Consider the following 14170-nt stretch of genomic DNA (forward strand, 5'->3'; position numbering starts at 1 on the left):
GAAATTGGTGATAAAACTCAACAACCAGAGAATATCAGGGATAAACCTAGGAAAGTTAAATTTCTTAACTTGCATAAAACAGCAAAAACTCCAGGTGAAGCTCCTTATGAGAGGATGTAGGGAGGTTGTTTTGTCTTTTGTGAGGCTTGGGATCCTAAAAACTCTGCAAGGAGACTAGAGATAAAGATAGCTATTTGAACTCCGAGAAAGGAGGGAACAATAAATATCCCATTTCACAATTGAAAAAAAGTCCAGATTTAAAGATTCCATCCTTGAGAAGAAGGTAGGATTTGAATTCAGTGCCCATGACAAATTCAAAACTGCCACACTCCAGTACCTGGCTGATGTATTGGAAAAGAAGGGAAAGCTAAGCATCCATTCAGCTCAGAGTGGCACTGCGCCATAGAATTTAAGGATTTTTAAACTCTATTTGAAACAGTCATAAGGGAATAGGTGACTGTTGCAGCATATCATTACTACTGCAAAACAAAACAATTGAGAACAATTTTCCCAAGTATGTACAGTGAATGACAAGTTAAATGCTTGCAGACTTGTCTTTGGAACTCGGAATGTGAATAAAAGAATGCGCTCCAATGAGAAGTCTGCAACCTCCGTTCGTTGTTCGCTGAGCACAAGTTTATTGAACAACTGTGTCAGTTTCTTCACATTAAGCAGTTTGCAGGAAAGCAGACAACAGAGGTTATTTACAAAGCAAGAAACTCACACATTAAAACTGATCTTATAACGTAGATCCTGAAAAGCAGACAAGACGTTTTTTGCACTGTTTTGCTGGAAACGCCCAGTGCCATCAACGGTGTTTTCCCATCATTGCTTCTCAAACTTTAATTTAGTGCATCTGCATCCTGGGAAGCGTGCTAAAATGTAAGTTCTGCTTCAGCAGGCATGTCTTGGGGCTGAAGCTGCATTTCTGAAAATGCAGACTGCCAGCTCAGGGGGGGAATATGAGGCGGGTAGAGGTTAGGAGGAGGGTTTCAGCTTTGACTGAGACGCTCTAAGCAACAGGAGAGAAGAAAGTAAAAATAGCTGCTTCGGAGAAAGGCGGAGACTCCCCGGCAGCAGAAAAGCGAGCTGGGCACTGCGCCCAAGAGCCACACTCCCACCCCTGGCCTTACCCCACGATCAGCAGCGCGCTCTGCAGCTGTCTCCGCATCTCCAGGAACACGCGCGTCTCCGCGGCAGCCGCCGCCATGGCGAGCGCCCAATGCGAGGTTGTGGCAGGCCTGGGCCACCCGGGCCGGCACGTGGGGCTGGGGCAGAAGCAGCCGCGGAGGAGCGCCGGCCGCCGGGACCCGACCGCGCGCGGCCCGCCAGTCCACAGCGCCGCCTGCTGGCCGGAGAGCGCGCCGACCAGAGCGACGTGAGCATTTTCCAATCCTCGCTGTGCCCCTGAGCGCTGAGGAAAAGTTAGAAAGGCCAGGCCCTCCCTGCTTCTTCTGGGCGTGACCCGGTGCGCTGGCTTCCCCCAAAATGACCTTAAAAATCAGATCCTGAGTACACTCCTTGGGCTAGCGCAGAGGACTAGACTCGAAGAGAGAGAAATGAGGGAGGGAAACGATATAGATGGGTACTGTCCTCTGCAGACCAGAGAGGAATTTCATTCTCCAAACCCACTTTATCTTGATCTCCTTTTTATGAAATAGGGTGGCTGGTTTGTTAGTTCTCCTCTAAGTCTGAGGTCACAAAATATCTAGGATTGACTTGACAGTACTCAGTGTAGACACAGTCGCTCCAAAATTGAAATAGTGGCAAAAATGTAATAAATTTTCTGTTTCCTGTGCAAAAGAAAATGTGGTTATATACTGTTGCATGAATCACAGGATTAACAGTTCCTACCGCCTTGGGGGAAAGGAAGGTAAGAATGATGCCGTGTACACATTTCCACTATTCACTTTTTTTTCTTCGCATTTTATTTAAATTTTATTTTTTATATTCTCCATACAATTACAATCTCTTTATTTTGACCCCAAGCCCTCTTTCCCCGCCCCACACCCCCCATAGAGTGTCTCTGGTTCATAGTTGTTTGTTGATTTTGATATTTGCTTTTGTATAGTTATTCTTTTTCCTGGTCCCTTATTTAAGTTTTCTAGATTCCTGCTATGAGTGAGACCATCCGGTATTTTTCTTTTTCTTTCTGGCTTATTTCGCTGAGCATGATCCCTTCCAGCGCCATCCATGTTGCTGCAAATTGCATGTGTTTATCTTTTTTGAATGCTGAGTAATATTCCATGGTGTATATGTACCACATCTTCTTGATCCAGTCATCTATTTTGGGGCATTTGGGTTGTTTCCAAAGCTTAGCTACTGTAAACAGTGCTGCTTTAAACATAGGGGTGCAGGTGCTCTTTGGAATTGATGTTTCTGTGTCCTTTGGGTAAATACCTAGGAGTGGAATTGCTGTATCATGTGGAAGCTCTATGTTTAGTAGATCCAGAAATCTCCACACAGCTCTCCATAATGGTTGGACCAGTTTGCACTCCCACCAAGAGTGCAGAAGAGTTCCTTTTTCTCCACACCCTCGCCAACACTTGTTGTTGCTAGTTTTTTTAATATGTGCCATTCTCACTGGTGTAAGATGGTATCTCATTGTAGTTTTGATTTGCATTTCCCTGATTACAAGTGATGTTGAACATTTTTTCATATGCCTGGTGGCCATTTGCGTTTCCTCTTCAGAGAAGTTTCTTTTTAGCTCTTCTGCCCATTTTTTGACTGGATTATTTTCTTTGTTGTTGTTGAGTCTCATCAACTCTTTGTAGATTTTTGTGATCAATCCTTTATCATTAGTGTTGTGTGCAAAAATGTTCTCCCAGTCGGTGGGGTTTCTCTTTGTTTTTGTTATTGTCTCTTTTGCTGTGCAGAAGCTCTTTAATTTGATGTAGTCCCAGCTATTTACCTTTGCCTTCACTATCACTGCTTTGGGTGATGTGTCTGTAAAGATGTCTTTGAGGTGCATGTCATGTAGTGTTTTGCCTATATTTCCTTCTATATATTTTATGGTTTCAGGTCTTATGTCTAGTTCTTTAATCCATTTTGAGTTGTTTTTTGTGCATGGTGTTAGGTAGTAGTCAAGCTTCATTCTTTTGCATGTAGCGACCCAGTTTTCCCAGCACCATTTATTGAACAAACTTTCTTTGCTCCAATGCATATTCTTTGCTCCTTTGTCAAAGATTATTTGACCATAAATCTGTAGGTTTATTTCTGGATTTTCTATTCGATTCCATTGGTCTTCCACTATTCACTTTTGCAGAAGTAAAAACTGACTCAGAAAAGTTGTAATCTCATAACTACCAGAAGATAATTTAGAAAAGTTGGACAAAATAAACAATTTAGTATAATACAAATACTTACAATGGGAAAATATTAAATATAAGACATAAGGATTTTAATAAGAATTCTTTCAAAAAGAGGTGTTAGTTTTTTTTTTAAAATAGAAACAATGATGGCTTGTGTACAGAATATCCTCTGTTTATTGATGTTTGCTTTATTATTACAAAGTCATAATTACCACACATCAATTAATGTGAATATTTTCCAAATAAGTAAATAAAACCACTTCCCTAGAGATGTTAGTTTAAGACAATTGTTCTAAAATTGATATTTGGGGTTTTAGAAGTTTATCGTGTTGCTTCACAAATTTCTGTTTGGAAATTTAAACTTTGGGATGGAGGTAGCAACTTAGTTAATTCCCAAGAATATGAAGTGCTTAAATAAATGTATGACATTGAAATGTGAACATTAGTATTCTTAGCACCGTACACTTTCATAATTGGTGCTATTTTCAAAGATTGTTATAGTTCACATATAGTTACATTTGTAAAAATTTCAATCATTTTTTGACTCGACCTCCTAGAAAAACGGTACACTATTCCTTGTAGTAACTACATTTACAGAGTTCCAGATTCAAAATAGCAATAGTTCCAAAATCTGATACCAACAATTTCTCTCATTACTACAAATGTCCCCCCTCGATAGGCCTCAAGTTCCTTTAAAGACTCATTTAAATAATCCTTTAATTATTACTTAATATTTACAAGCTGTTTTCAATTTCTACTTCCCTTCAAACTCCCCCTCCACATGGCTGGCACTTTGAGTTAAAAATCCTGGTTCTACCCTCTGCAGGCCACGCCCAAAATTGGTGGCCATGCGCCGTTTCCCTGACGGCCCGCTTGAGGGCGCTGTGGGTACCGCCAGCGCCGGGGAGCATGGAACGGACCGGGGGCGGGGATCAAGGGCCGACGACGTCGACGCCGGCGTGGGCGCGGGCGCGGTGCACGCTGGGAGCTGTCACTAGGCCCTTGGGCTCGGGGCCTCCTAGTCGCTGCCGTGGTTGCCAGGAGAGCGGCGCCGGCGGGGAGCGGCCGAGCCCACCGCAGGTAACAGCGTCCCCGCCCCCAGCGCGGTCGCGAGGCCGGCCCCCGGCTTTGCGCGGCCTCCTGGGCCTGCTCGTTCTGGGGCGGCGGGGTCGCCCCGCGGGTCAGACCGCGGTGGTGTCGGGGGTGTTGCCTCGCTGGCCCCGCCTGGAGCCGCGACGCCCGCGGGCTGCCCTCTGGTTTCGGGGCGGGCGGGCGGGAGCTGCGCGGGGACCAACCTGCTGGGGCTGGACGTGGGCGCGAGGGCGGCCCGGGCTGGGGGAGCCGGAGGCGGGGCCGTGGCGTCCGGGGGCTTGTCGGAGCCTCCTGAGCCAGGTGGAGCAGAGCGTAAGGTTGGGGTGAAGACCGCACCTGTGCGTTAAAGGCGCGCGGAGTCACCTCTTTGTTGGCAGAATCGAGGCTTCGTGCAGTGTCTTTGGTCTGGTGGGTTCTTGTAGGATTGGGGAGACGACATTGCAGGTTAGGGTTCCAAGTCTGGGGTGGGGAAGGTGTGCCTAAGTTGATGAAGGAAGTCGGATTAGTCATCAGGAAGTTGTTAACAGTTATCACCTTTGATTCCCGAGGCTTTTAAAGTTGCGACAGAACAATAGTTACTTGTTCAGTCTCCTTTCTTCTCGCCTGCCTTGAGGTGGGGAGCAGCACAAAACTCCAGTCTTTTGTAGCTAAGTAATTGCGTTTTGATTATTCACACATTATCGTAGAGTTCTGTGCAGTTTGGGAAATCCAAGGTAGAAAATTGATTTGGTGACTAAAGCAATCAAAGATACGAAACTACCTGACAAGCCCTGAACCATAGAGAGAAAAAAAAAAAAATACTTCTCTTTCGATGTTGTGGGCTATTTCTCTGAAGACAAAAGATCTTGTATTTGATTATGGATAACATATGTCAACATTATGTGCTAAGTAGCTTACCACCTGATAAACAGCAGTGATTTAGTGGGACTAACAAAAGTTGTAAAAAGAATAAATTAAACCCAGTTGTCATACAAATGCTTTACTTTAGTGATTACTTCCAGCTGCCACCCTGAACGAAGTGGTTACTGAGAATTGCTAAACAATTGCAGGGTAAGGTAAAAAGTATCAGGCTTTTCTGCCCTCCCGCCATTAGGATGGATGACAGAACCCTGCGGTCCCGAATGCATGCCTGATGGCGGGCACCTGGAGTAGGGTGTGGGCATAGGTAGGTAGTTGGGATTCACCTGGGCTGAGACTGGGTTTTTAAGGGCAGGCGTCATGGGGACGCCAGCAGAAGCCGAGAGAGAAGCAGAGCCATGAGAAGAGCAGAGAGAATGTGAGAGAAGGCCGGAAAGCCCAGAGTGAGGACTTGCTAGGGGCTGGGAGGCCTACTAGCCCCGCCCCCCTCCCCATCACCCCTGCCTGCCCTGTACCTGGTAAATCCCAATAAAAGCCACTGAGGACTCTGACTCCTTCACCCGGTCTGCTGGATCAGAAAACCTGCTCAGTGTCCTGTCCTGACCTTACACAATCTAACAGATCTGCAGGTAGGCGTGACTATTAGGAACACAAATCTGGAAGTTAGAGAATCTGAAACCTACCCTTTCGATGGATCACACTGTGACAGAAGAATTAAAAACACCCAACTTAACACACACACTAAAACCAAATGTTGAGTGTAAATTAGAAGTTGTTGATTAAATGTTTGGCAGTTGAAGGACATCTATTTTGTAGTTAAAGTGTTGGAAAGTGGCCATGACCTGGGAATGAAATGTCTATTCTTTGTTTTTCTGCTAACCAGGTGTGTTATGTATAGACCTCTGTTTTGTCATTTTTAAGGGAGTGTCATAAGATCACAGTTTCACAAGCTGATGTTTCCTCTACTCTTCTGAATCCATTTAATGGAGTTTCTGTAGCAACACAGTGTTCCATGGCAAGTATTTTGGGAGGGTTGGGTTTACTCAGGTTTAGCTTTCGATTTGCTTTTAATTGCAGGGCTTCTCAAAATCTTTACCATTTATATGCATGTACATCTTCAGTGGAAGGCAATAGCAGCATTTCCTAAATTTACCTGGCCAGAGAGCCAATTATTTCTCATGACCAATCTTTGAACATTTAGAATATAATTACATTGAATACAAATTTGAAAATTTGTACTTCAACTGAGTCTCCTTTCAGCCCTAAAATTCCATACATTATTGCTTTTTTAGCTTCAGCTAAAGCTTCTGTGAGCATGAAGATCTAGTGGCAACTCACTGGTATAACAAAAGGCTTATATTTTCCTTTGTAAAATATTAATGATGAACATAGGTTTCTGTGAGCCTTAGTGCTTTAACCTATGGCAAAGGACTATCTTATTTTTTTCTGGTCTCTTGATGCTTTCCTTTAACCATAATTAATTCATGTTTTAAATTTGAATTTATGGTCAAGTTATTGATTTTAATCAGAATGGCATTATAAAATTCCAACAAGTAAAAACATGTTTATAATGGCATAATTTTTTTTTAAATAATAAATTTTATTTTTATATTCCCCATACAATTGCAACCCCCCCATTCTGACCCCAATCCCTCCCCTCCCGCCCCCCACCCCCCAAAAAGTGTCTCTGGTTCATAGTTTTTTGTTGATTTTGATTTTCACTTTCTTATAGTTATTCATTTTCCTGGTCCCTTATTTAAGTTTTCTAGATTCCTGCTATGAGTGAGACAATCCGGTATTTTTCTTTTTCTTTCTGGCTTATTTCGCTGAGCATGATCCCTTCCAGCGCCATCCATGTTGCTGCAAATTGCATGTGTTTATCTTTTTTGAATGCCGAGTAATATTCCATGGTATATATGTACCACATCTTCTTGATCCAGTCATCTATTTTTGGGCATTTGGGCTGTTTCCAAAGCTTAGCTATTGTAAACAGTGCTGCTATAAACATAGGGGTGCAGGTGTTCTTTGGAATGGATGTTTCTGTGTCCTTTGGGTAAATACCTAGGAGTGGAATTGCTGGATCATATGGAAGCTCTATGTTTAGTAGGTCCAGAAATCTCCACACAGCTCTCCATAGTGGTTGGACCAGTTTGCACTCCCACCAACAGTGCAGGAGAGTTCCTTTTCTCCACACCCTCGCCAACATTTGTTGTTGCTAGTTTTTTTAATATGTGCCATTCTCACTGGTGTAAGATGGTATCTCATGGTAGTTTTGATTTGCATTTCCCTGATTACAAGTGATGTTGAACATTTTTTCATATGCCTGTTGGTCATTTGCATTTCCTCTTCAGAGAAGTTTCTTTTTAGCTCTTCTGCCCATTTTTTGACTGGATTATTTTCTTTGTTGTTGTTGAGTCTCATCAGCTCTTTGCAGATTTTTGTGATCAGTCCTTTATCATTAGTGTTGTGTGCAAAAATGTTCTCCCAGTCAGTGGGGTTTCTCTTTGTTTTTGTTATTGTCTCTTTTGCTGTGCAGAAGCTCTTTAATTTGATGTAGTCCCAGCTGTTTATCTTTGTATAATGGCATAATTTTTAACTATGAAAGATAACTCTAATCACGAATTCTTAAAACTATGATTAAAAAAAAAACCACTTGAAATGCACTTAATTTATATTTAAGAGCTTAAGTTGAAAGAGTTAAAGGTTAAAAGGCAAATTCTAAGGCAGTTATTTCTAACTTTTTTACAAATAGGATCTAAATATAAAATGTAGTCTTAAATTATTTTGCTAAGTTCTATCAGTTGTCACTAGCACACAGCCAGTGCGGCCACTTCTGTGTTACTTTGTTAGGGGTGAGTGCTATTAATGCTTTTTTTTTGTTTGTTTGATGGAGATGGATGGGAACAGTAAACTTAATTTTAATAGAAAATCTCAGTTCAGGTAAATTATCACCCTGACATGAAACCACTATTAAGTAGAAGTGTAGAGCTGCTATATTTGTATAATAGCTGATGGATTTTATTGAAAAATATATGAAAATAAATATCTTTGGCACCTTTGTCTTTAAATTGTCATTTCCCTTTCCCTTTATTCTGTTTACATCCCCACCCCAACCTAACTGAGCCTGACACCTCAATAACTCTGCATTGCATTGGTTAACAGTAAGATATCAAATTTATTAGGGAAGAAATTACATATAATAACGTGCACTCATTTTATGTCTACTTTACACACCCATGTAAACCAACCATAACAATCAAGATTTGGATCAGACTACTTAGCTTTGTATAATTGTACTTTTGTTCTCCTAAATGCTCTCCCTGTCTGATCATACGAAATCATACCCATCAACATGACGCCACCTTGTCTGTGAATCGTTTTTTGATTACCTCATTTTAAGTAATTTCCTTCTGACTTTCTATTACATTTCTTTAAACATTCTTTTCTGTCCTTTATATGGTTGCTAAACAATGATGTTTAGTAGGGACATGTATTATTTGTCCATCAAATGGTAAATTATTTCTCAAACTTCTTATGTCATCTTCAAACTATTAATCATTTATGTAGACTGCCTGTATACTTACTCTCTTCATATTTCTTTATATCAGTGTGCTTATTAGCATAATTTTTAAAGGAAATTTGACAATAACCACCATAAATAAAAAGCAGATGTCACTTGCCATAAGCAAAAGATAGACATGAAAAGAAAAAGAATGAAAACAAACGATATTTGAAAGTTTGGCTAGAGCTATTGCCTGCTGAAGTCTATAAACCTGAGGCTTGCTGTTTTTGTTTAAAGGGGAGATTAGGAAGAATCAGAGATGCTGGTAGCATTCTGGCAGCAGTCAGGTTTCCTGCTGCAGTCAGGGCTATTGAGAGAAAATGAAGAGGAAATTACTTCCTCACTTAATTCAGCATCACTTAGCCCTGGCCTTAGACCCCATAAAATCATTTCGTATCTAGTTGAACAAAATTTTGGAAGATACTGGAATAATTAGTGCCTGAAAATTTCTTAAGATTTTATCTATGAAAGAATTAGGAAATAAAACCTCAATAGTAAATTTTAAAGTGTATTACAATTACCTTTAAAAATACAATAGGAAGATAAAAAGACATTCTTGAATCAGATGTCTATTTTTTTCAAAAGTGTTTTTAATGTTACTTTTATAAATAAAGCACTATTATCTTCTTGTTACTTGGATACATTTGCTTTTAGATAAATCTTTGACTCCATGAAATACCAATCTAAAAGCCAGTGGGAGTCTTTTATACCACAATGTGATGACTTGCTTTAGAAGTAATGAAATGTTAGTAATATGTTCACCAGGCCTCCCTGGTCGCTAAGGGTTAAGTCTCAGCGGTACCACCACAAAGGCCCACTACGAAAGCCTAAGTTCAATCCCAAGGCAGGGAGCTAACCCACATGGCACAGCAGATCTCTCCTGTTTTGCCCGCTGCTCCTCTTAGTGTATTTCAGTAGATCTGCCCATTCTGTCACAGGTGAATCCTCTCACCCCTCTCCTACTCTCCTCTCCCCCACCCCACATCCCAGTTCTTATATGCAAAAATAAATAAAATCTTAAAAAATACATGTTTACCTGATAATGCCCTTATAAGAGTAAATGAGATAATAAATTTTAAAAATTGATATAGCTTCTTCCTCTCATCTCTATGTTTGAGCTATAGTTTCATATTTCCATCTTGCAAAAGGCATTTCTGACCTTTTTTCATCTGGGGTAACAAAATATTCTCTTTTCTAATGGAAAGAATTTATATGGTCATGCAGGAAAATAAATTCCCTATTCTTTTTCTGTAAAATACATTCTTTTATTTCAACTTGCTCTTCTTACAGGCATATGTCTATATTATGTGCTTAATGTTTAAATTGCCATTTATGAGCAAAGAATTCAGGTTAAAAGAAAAATAATTTGGTGTTACTGTTTTCCAAAAAATGACTTGCCTGAATGATAATACTAGGTTTATCATTACACTCAATAATTTGCTACTCAACCAGAAATCAGACTGCTGTTAATCTAAGGTTCTAGATGGTAAATCAGATTGAAAGTAAGAATTGGGCTGTTTGGGTCAATAGCTTTTATTTCATCAAATAACCTTTACCCAAACAGTTTCTTTCCTTTGTACTATAAAATTAAGCAGTGACATAGAAGCAGTGAAGATAAACTGTCATCATTTAAAAATGACAACTCATTATAACCAGAAAAAACTACAAAAGCAAAGCCGTGTTAGTCCTTTGCATTGTACAGGTAAATAGCTCTGCATTTCTAATTGCTTTTGATTGTGCTGTTTTATTATAAAAAGCACCTGAAACCTTTAGGATATGTGTTGTTATGATCAAATTTTCCAGATAGCTGGAAGTTTGTATATTACATATACCATAAATTGCCATCCCAGTCAGCTGATTGTACTTTCTGCTTATCTTCAGCATGTTGCATTTGGCACAGTAGCTTTCCCATGCACACAGAACATGCCTTATAATGTGTCTCAATTGTAAAATTTCTTGTACATTTTCCCTGAGGAGGAGGGGGTGGGGCAGGGCAGGGGAGATGGGGTAAAGAAAAGCATCATACTTGTTTTAAAGTTAGAGTCTGTAATTTGGGAAGAAAATGAAGTATTTAAATGACTCCCAAAATGTACACTACCAGTTTCTTAAATATCTCCATCAGTTAAGAGCTCATCCTTTAGCCTAACGTGATTTTTTTTTTTTAATGGCATCAGGCTTTTATTGGAAGTCTGCACTAAAGCCTACCTGATTCTATATTTTGACACTGTCTATTTTTATGTGGTATAACTACTGTTTTTTTTAATGTCTTTCAGCATAGAGGTTGTGGTTTAAAAGGGAAAGCATTATTTGAGAATAATTTTAGTTATCTATTACTGCATAATAAATTATTTCAAAATGTAGTGACTTAATATCTCTGATAGCTTCTTTCATAAGGAATTGGAAAGTGGTTTGGCTGTGAGAGTCTCACTTGAGTTTTTTGTGAGTTGCAATTAAATGTCAGCCTGGGACTACAGTCATCTGAAGCTTTGTTTGGGGTTGGAGCACCCTTTTCCAAAGTGGCTAATACACATAACTGGCAGCTTGTTTCTGCCTGTTGGAGGGAGGTTTCAGTTTCTATACAAATGGGTTTCAACATCCTGGCTGCTTGACATAAAAGCTTATTTGCTTACTCCAGAAAAGTGATTTAAGAGACATCAGGGTGGAAGTGGCAAAGTCTTTTATGACCTAACTTTCACTTCTTTAGTATTCTACTCTTGTAGGCTAGCAGTATTTGTGTGTGAGCAGAGACTATACAAGCACATGAATACCAGGAGTTGAGGACTATTGGAGGCCATCTTAGAAGCTTAGCCACCACACCTTGTAAAGCTAGTATTTGAACCATGTCTCAAAACAAACAGTACATATTTATTAAGCATGTGATACATGCAGCTCATGATTTTAGGAAGGATATTAACTGAATAATATTAAATGGTGCTTAAAGTTTACTATATAAGACATGCATTTTATCAACAAAATTCTCAGTCTCTGAGGTGCTTCAGGGGTTGTAAGGTAATTCTGGGTTCAAATGTAACATTTAACATTGATGCTTTTTTTTTGTTTTTATGAGATGAAAGAGGAAGGAAATTTCACATATTTTATAGCTGCTATTTTTTGCTAGAGACATTATTCATATAGTCACTTAAAAATCAAACATTTAATTCCATAAATAGGAAATAATTCACATTATTTAAAAGTGAGAAAGTATAAGTGAAAAGGTCCTCTCCCTGACCTCCATTCACTTTGTTCTCACTTGGCTCCCGGGAAGTAATCAGCTTTATTTTCTTGTGTGTTCTTTTAGAGATAAATCACATATATGCTAATTATATGTGTATATATTTCTGTTCTTTTATATAAATTGTAGTGTACTATTCACACTGTTCTGTACTCTGATTTTTTTTTTATTTTTATATTCCCCATACAATTGCAACCCCCTGTACTCTGATTTTTTAAAATTCATGTATCTGAGGCCTGAAGGGTAAGTAGATAGATACTAATCAGGTTGTTAGAATTTAGTGTTTCAGAAGATTTTAAATCATTTGAAATTTATAGTAATCAAAATAGTGTGGTACCAACTTTAAAGTAAACCTATAGATTGATGGAATAGAATAGGAACCCTGTTGTACATATAACCTTCGTCAAAGGATACCAAGACCACTCAAATAAGGCCACCTCTTTAACAAGTGGTATTGAGAAAACTGGATATCCACATGCAAAAGAACGAAGTTGAAACCTTAACTGTATACCATATATAAAAATATATCCCAAATGAATTACAAAATAACTAAACCTCTAAACTAAAAGAAAGCATAAGAGAAATACTTCATAACTCTGTGTTTGGCAATGATTTTGTGGATAAGCCAGCAAAGACAGGTAACAAAAGCAATAGTAGACAAATAGACTGATATAGCACACTTAAAAACTGTCCATCATGGAGGACTGTGGATACTTTGGGAGTGGGTACTGTAAATGACTAGACCTGAGAGGAGAAAGCCTACATTGTGGGAAAAAAATAAGGATTTTTAAAAGCAAAAAAAAATTAATTTTAACATTAAAAAACCTGTGTATTAAAGGACATAATCAAAAGAATGCAGAGGGAGCCTATCGGATTGGAGAAAATATTCACAAATTATGTATCTTATAAGAAGCTAATATCCTAAATATGTAAAGAAAAATACAACTCAACAACAAAGAGACAATCCAATTAAAAAATGGGCAAATGACTTGAATAGACATTTCTCTAAAGATGATATGCTAATTGCCAACATGCATTTGAGAAGATACTCAACATCATTAATCATTAGAAAAATGCAGATTGAAATTGCTGAGATACCACCTCACGCCCATTTGGATGGCTATTATTAAAAAAATATATATGCTGTCAAGGAGGTGGAAAAGTTAGAACCCTTGTGCACTATTGAGGAAAATGCAAAATGGTACAGATGCTATGGAAAACAGTATGAGGATTCCTTTAAAAATTAAAAATAGAGCTTCCAAATGATCCAACAATCCTACTTTTTGTATATATAACAGAGAATTGAAAATGGGCTCTCAAAAAGGTATTTGCATGCCTAAGTTCATAGCAGTGCTATGATATTTCCAATAGTTTAGAGGTAGAAACCTTAATGTTTACAAATGGATAACAAAATACGGTGTACATTCTTTATTTAGCTTATAAAGGAAGGAAATCCTGTCACTTGCTACAACGTGGATGAACCTTGAAGACATTGTGTTACGTGAAATAAGCTATTTACAAAAAGACAACTACTATGTGGTTCCATTGTTGTGGTATAAGATAGTCAAATTCATCACAAAGTAAATTTGTAGGTGTCAGGCTGTGGAGAGAGAGAGTAAAAAAGAGTTAACTGTTTAATGAGTATATATAGTTTTGCAAGATGAAAAGTTCTGAACTGTATACTTAAAGATAGTTAAATATTAATTTTATGTTATGTGTTTTTATCACAATAAAAATGAATGATAAACTTTTGGAAACATGAATCATATATGCGTTTTAAATACCTGTAATGCAAGCCATGTTTCATATTGAAAAAGATTACTTATTAAAGAAAGAGCCAAGACAGTGGGGTTGAACAGAAGGTATTATGTAAAATCATAGCATTTTAGATTTACTTTGGTCAAAAAAATTTAGGTGATGAAAAAGAACCTGGAACATATCTAGAAAAGAAATAACATGTAAAGGCATTTAATTTAGGGCCTCCCCTGGTGGCACAGCGGTTGAGCTCTGGGTTGGGAGGCTGCCTGCAGCCTCGGCAGCACCAATTCAATCCCCAGCCACGGGTGAGGGTCCCACAGAAAAAAAAAAAAAAAAAAAAAAGGCATTTAATTTAGA

The 14170-nt window shown here is 38.9% G+C and overlaps 2 protein-coding genes across 6 annotated transcripts in view; one reads left to right on the forward strand and one right to left on the reverse strand.

Annotated features, from left to right (window-relative positions):
• UBE3D (ubiquitin protein ligase E3D) overlaps positions 1-1259 on the reverse strand; it is a 113609-nt gene extending 112350 nt beyond the window's left edge. For all 4 annotated transcript variants that reach the window (XM_037520017.1, XM_054698992.1, XM_037520015.2 and 1 more), the window contains exon 1: positions 1134-1259. In XM_037520017.1, the coding sequence (XP_037375914.1) occupies positions 1134-1210 (77 nt within the window). In that variant the 5' untranslated portion in view covers positions 1211-1259. The remainder of the gene's footprint in view (positions 1-1133) is intronic.
• Positions 1260-4283: 3024 nt separating this feature from the next.
• Positions 4284-14170, forward strand: part of DOP1A (DOP1 leucine zipper like protein A) — a 72307-nt gene continuing 62420 nt past the window's right edge. The window contains exon 1 of one of the 2 annotated variants that reach the window (XM_054698995.1): positions 4284-4391. The gene's annotated coding sequence lies outside the window, so the exon portion shown is untranslated. The remainder of the gene's footprint in view (positions 4392-14170) is intronic. The other variant, XM_054698994.1, reaches the window with a different exon arrangement.

Source organism: Talpa occidentalis, unplaced genomic scaffold, assembly GCF_014898055.3.
Source record: "Talpa occidentalis isolate TD23 unplaced genomic scaffold, MPIMG_talOcc4v2.1 talOcc4.2, whole genome shotgun sequence".
In the NCBI taxonomy this organism is placed as follows: Eukaryota; Metazoa; Chordata; class Mammalia; order Eulipotyphla; family Talpidae; genus Talpa; species Talpa occidentalis.